The following is a 6,150-nucleotide window of genomic DNA, read 5'->3' on the forward strand; positions in this document are numbered from 1 at the left end:
GCGGTGGGGGCGAGGTGACCTTGCGGAGCGGGGCAAAGATGCCGTCCCGGAGGCCGCGGGAGGGCCGGGGGCTGAGCAGGTGCAGTGTTGTGTCCCCGTTCCTGTGAAAACTGCCGGGTTTGGGTAAAGCATGGTTGGATACGGGCGGGAGGCCCACCTTCCTGGCATTCTAATTGTCAATTTGCTTGGCCCTGTTTGGTGACATGCACTGATTCACGTGTTGGTGCTTACAGGTAGTCATAGATCTATGTCTAAAGTTAGAAGAAAAATAGGTTCATGCTAGCAAAATACGAAATTACTTCAGGTGAACTGCAGAAAATTCAGCCGCTGTTGTGCACTCTTCTTTTTTTTTCTTTTCCCACGTATGTTTGACCTTGTCCTGGCATAAGCACCAGTGGGGTACAAAACCATAATACTCTGGTTCAATTTTCAGTTCCTGTACGACACAGCGGCAGCCATGGGAAGAGAATGTTTATCATCAAGGCAACGAGTTTTTATGATTCTCGATTTCTGAGCTTGTTGGTGAGTTAAAAATCAAATGTATTGCATTCAGTATAACACATGGCTTGCAAATGGTGTAAGAGTGTCTAAAATACAATTTCCGCTATTGTTTATGTGACAGCACCTAAGATGTGGTTGGCACTATTCACATAAAAAAGAATTTCAGGTCTTCTTCAAAATTTTCCTGGTCATATGCTGTAAAATCAGGGCTAGATGAAGTTAAAAGACTGGCTAGATAGCAAAGCTTGCGATAGGTACTTAAATTACTGCTGTTGTAGCATTCTTAAATTACATGTCTGTGTTCGTATATGCATGACCCACAAATGCTTTCTACTTCATCCTCCCTTTTGAAACATATCAGTTCCTCTTCTACAGGGCTTACCTTCAGTTACCTACAACCACTAACACCAGAGGTGAGATTTAGGAAGCCTGACCTGAGTGTGACCCTTCCAAAGCCAGGTTTTGGATAAATCCTGTTATAAGGGGCAACGGCCAATTTGATACAACTCCCTTCATGCGATCAGGACTCCTTTATCTGCCTTCCACGGCTACCAGAGCCCACAGTGGTTGCATTGGTGTTGGATTATTGTTTTGCTGTCAGTGCCTCATTCCAGCTGAGTGCTGGAGCCAGTCATGCCAAGATGCTGAGGCAGATTTCAGGGAGGTGTTGCTGTTTGCTGCTGCACAGACTGACCTCACTGGGAGATGTGAATCTGACCCAAACGGGCTCATGGACTGACACAGCGTTGCTCTTTGTGTGCTGTGGTTCATTAAGTAACTCATTGCCATCAGCAGTGTTTACCTACAACATCCCTTTCCAACCTAGGAATGCAAATCTAAGAGTTATTGGCTGTTCCACCATTTTCAGACAAGACCTCATGTAAATTTGTCAGGGTTCTGAGTTTCCTACACCTTTTGTTTTTATCCCTTCTACAGAAATTCTATATATTCCTGACGGGAATACCAGTGGCAGTGCTCTTAACATATATCAACGTCTTCATTGGTGAGTGCTCTGTCAGGGCTAAGCAAAAAAGTTATTAAATGGGAATTAAGCATGCTGGATAGAAAAAAAGGAATCTTTTAAGGCTTTCTCTTTGGAAGACCATGGCATAGGCCTAAAAAATACAGCGATATTGTAGAAGTACATAGAAAATGTTCCCAGTATATTTGCTTTAGTTGTGACTTTTTTAAAAAAAGTTTCTCACATTTAAAAAAAAATATATTCCCTCTTTTAGCAGGCTTTCAGACATCAGTGAAGTTCAGTTACTTGCTGTAACAAGATTGCAATTCTGGCGTTTTATCTAGCAAAGATGCCAAAATTCTGCTTGGCAATACATGTGTTAAATCTACTGCTGTAATGATATGTAATTAATTTAATAGAGAAATCAGGAAAAATCCATGCTTTCAGCTCCTGTACTTTAAAGGGCATTTCTGTGGACATGATCCAAGTTGTTTCTTCTGTATAGCTGCTAATTTTACCCTTCTGGTGTGTCACTTAAAATCTATGAACTAGATACTTGCAGTGTGACGTGTCTGCAAAAATTGCAAGTTCAGTTTTTCCGAATGGAGCTCACACTGAGGGATTAAGTACTCTCTATGTGGAATAATGATCTTTTCCTGATCTGAATGGCAGAATATAAGGTAGCTTTGGAAAATAATCATAGAGTTAAATATTCCTCCCCTCCTTTGCTTGTCAGGTGAAGCTGAACTTGCAGAGATTCCCGAAGGTTATGTTCCAGAGCACTGGGAATACTACAAAGTAAGTGTACCATGCAAAAGGGTGGGCATGTTATTGACAGCCCTTCTCTTGATAATACTTTTGGGAGTGAAATGAATGGAGTATGATGATGGCTATCAGTGTAGTAAAACTCAAATATGCAGTTCTGATTTTGGTAAACTTTTTTGCAGCTTTATGGAACATGTATAAGGCTGTAGGAAATCTGTTTATTGACACGAGCAGATGCAAATGCTCTGTATGCAGTAAACTGCTGAAGCTGTATGCCAAGAATTCTTCTATAATACTACTGAATAATAAGAACAGTCCTCTGCATTCATGGCATGCAGGTTTTGTCTTTGTTTCTTTTCTAACGTGTCGTAAGAAATTGGAATTTAAAGTGACATTTCTTTCCTTTGTGTTGTTTGCCAGTGTTGTTTTAAAGTCCAATATCACACACACTTTTGTATCTAGAATTGAAGATTTTTATAGTCACAAACTCAAGGTTGTCTGCTTTCAATTTAATTGTATTTTCTTAAAATTAGTCCCTGGCTTCTTGCTGCAAGCACTGTTTTGTTTCTGATAGGAAGTAATTGAATTCAGCAATATTATTGTGACTATTTCAGCTCATTTACACTTTTGTTCCTAGTGAGATGCCCTCTATGTGGCAGCAAAACTTTGAAGTAAGTAAGGTTTGGAGTTCACTTCTGCCATTAGAATGGCAGTTTAAGGAACTTTACTTCAACAGAAAGAAAATAAATTATGTCCTCCATTAAATTTTAATTTTGCAACAGAACAGTCATCTGGAGGTTATCTTGGCATTAAGAATTGTAAAAGAAATATGACTTTTTAGGGTTCTGATCTCACATATAGTTGTGCATGTTTGTAACTTTACTGTTACGGTTTGAATGGCAGTGCTCATGATGTCAATGACAACTTTTCAGGACTGTGGATATACAAAATGATTCAGTTATGATGACATTTCTACTTGGAAATTGCACAAATAATCTCTGCTTTTATGTTTTCCAGCACCCCATAAGCCGCTGGATAGCTCGTTACATACTTGACCCCCCTGAGAAGAGCTACGAGAAGGACATGGCTCTGCTTGATGTGGAAGCGAGGAAAGCTGAAGTGAGGTATGTTCTGTAGTTGAGGGGGTTAAAATACTGATCCATACTGTAGCTGACTCTTTGATTTTGCATGACATACTGAGCAGGATGCTGACATAAAGTGCTTTCATGTGTCCCCTGAGTGCTGCCTGCACTGGCTGCTGCCACAGTGGGAGTTACGATATCTCTTGTCGCTGCCCTCTCAGGATTCAGGTTACCAGAACAATCCAAGGACGGGGGCTCTTCAAAACACTTGGTATTTATAAAGGTGTAGCTCTTTTTACCCCTGCTAATGCTCACAGCTAGGCTGTGATAAAACTGCTGCCAGTATGTTTATTCCTCCCTTGTGGAACAACTTGCTGAAAAAAACCCCCAAAATAGAAAGATTTAATAGCTCATGTCTTAGTTGAACCCTTCATATATTGGTACTATGTATGTTTCAGCAGTATTTATAAACCATTGATGCTAAAGTCACTGATTTTTCAGTAATTCCTTGATGCTGAACATCAACAAACTTTATGCTTAGGGTGTCTATTGCCTTTTTTTTAGGATGCTGGAGGTGGAGGCACGCAGACTGATGAGACACCGGGGAGATGGACCTTGGTATCATTATGAAACACCTGACAAAAATCTTGTTGACAATTCTATGAAATCCTCACCCGACAATTAAACAATTTAGGACAGTGTGCAAGCTCTTAAATTCATACTGGCAAATTGTGACTGAGCTATGGAACAGACATCCCGCTGTTTGCTGATGGAAATGAATAAACAATGTTTGTGTTGATTCCAGTATCTTAAAAGAAACTGTGTGGCAGTTAAGCTCATACAGATATTAAAGCTGTTAATCAGTGAAAATCCTTTAATGCAATTTCCAACAGTCACTCCTTTGCTTCAGAACATACATGGAACAAGTTGATAATACTAGTTTTCATTTTGTGATTTCTAGTATTTATAGTTTCAAGTGAAAGATATAAGAAACTAAGAGTATTTTTTTTCTCAAGTCTCCATGTCAGGTAGTTGGTGGGAGATGAATTAAGTGAGAAAAATATCTTCACACATACCTGCCATGCATTTTCAGAACTGTACAGCTGTTCTTCTACACCACTTTTGGCAACTTTGTAGGGAATACAAAGGGTTCTCTTTTCACCTGGCAGGTTTTTGCCACTAGAGGGACGCGTTTCCTCAGGTTCTACAGGCCATGGTACTCTTGGGCTTAAATTTCTCAAGAGTGGTGGATAGTACCTCTTACAGTTTGTGACCCTAAATTATCTGTCCATATTCAAAATCCTCACTTCTTAAAGGAAGTAAGTCCAAGCCCTTTACTAACCCCATATCATCTAGTGATTTGAAACTTAAAAGATAAAATTCTGGTTTTTTACATTAGGCAACACTGCATGGACTGTTTTAAGCAAAAACTGCCTTGTTTGCTGTTCCTGGCACTGCCAAACATTAGAAAGACATTGATTTTCTATCAGTGCTTTGCTTGTTCTTTTTGTTAGAATCAATCTTTCAGGTTAGATGGCTCATATGTCTTCTTATGGCTCTCATTGTTTATAAATGCTGAGTTATTCATAAGAGAAGCCATTAAAAAAGCACAAAGTCTCCTCAGGTAAAATAAATCTGTCTCACCCTGTATTAGTGTTTTTTATCCAGCATCCAATGATGCTCACAAGTCTGATGTAATGTCTGTTTTTCAGTAAGTCTAAAACCACTCCATGGACATCACATTCTGACCTCAGTGTTTCACATTGTTCCCAACACTTGATTTTTCAGTAGTAAAAATTGCTGAGAACAGACCGTGCTAGTCTGCTCACAGCCTGTTCATAACTGGGTACAAGCATTTTTCAATTCTGTTTTTGAGATTTTCCTAGAACCACCTATTGAAACTTTTGAGGTAAAGGGTGGTTCTAGTAAAGGTCACATCACCTCTTTGGAAGTGATCACTGAATCCTTGGATATTTTGTGGACTGTGGGTGGAAGGCTATTCATTACTTTATGCATCTTCATTTTAAATGGGTTGGTCATTTCTTTAACACTTTGCTGCCAGGCATATGTAGTAGTTACTAGATATTGCTTGAAAACAATAGCAATATTTGTTTTCCTACAAACTTCATTCTATTTCTCCTTCCTCTAACATTATTCTTTCAAAGTGAAAAGCAGAGAGAAACACAGCAAAGGCCAAAAAAGGGCATTTTAAGGTAAAGGTACTGCCCCAGAAGACACAAAATTGGGGGTTGGCTCCTGGCACTACCACAGGCTTCTCAGGCATCCCTGGCTGGGCATTCCCGCCCTATATTCCCCCACACAGACCTGCTCTTGACCATGGGGACATCCTGATGCACGGCCCTGGTGGGACCAGGACAGAGCCATGGGACACATGAGACACCTGTGGCACTGGGCAATGAGGGGCTGAGAATGAAAATACATAGAAGAAATTTTTTACTGTATATATTTTATACAAAAATACATACATATACACACACATATAAAAATATATGTACATATACCATATACATATATACTTACATATATACACACTTGTATATGCATACATACATATACATATATACTTTTTTATATATATGCTTATATATACACACATATACATATACATGCATATATATATATACATACACACATACATATATATGCTGCTGCGTACACACACACATATACACATATATGTATATAGTCTTTAAATGCTTAAAAATAAATAACAGCGCCTATAGCAGAAATCTGCCCCGCGCTACCCGGGGAGACCAGGAGCGAAGTCTCCGTGCTCCCCTCCTGGGGACGAAGGTTTTGGGGTGAAACGCGAGGCCCCCG

General features: G+C 39.6%; 1 protein-coding gene across 1 annotated transcript; it reads left to right on the forward strand.

The window, feature by feature from the left end:
* Positions 1–364: 364 nt before the first annotated feature.
* Positions 365–4,180, forward strand: NDUFB5 (NADH:ubiquinone oxidoreductase subunit B5). Its single transcript, XM_008644491.2, is given in 6 exon segments — positions 365–377; positions 380–522; positions 1,438–1,504; positions 2,199–2,260; positions 3,245–3,351; positions 3,874–4,180. Coding segments are annotated over 6 exon segments (513 nt in total). The 3' UTR covers positions 3,995–4,180.
* The last annotated feature ends 1,970 nt before the right edge of the window (positions 4,181–6,150 follow it).

This window comes from Corvus brachyrhynchos, unplaced genomic scaffold (assembly GCF_000691975.1).
Source record: "Corvus brachyrhynchos isolate BGI_N302 unplaced genomic scaffold, ASM69197v1 scaffold162, whole genome shotgun sequence".
NCBI classification, from domain to species: Eukaryota; Metazoa; Chordata; class Aves; order Passeriformes; family Corvidae; genus Corvus; species Corvus brachyrhynchos.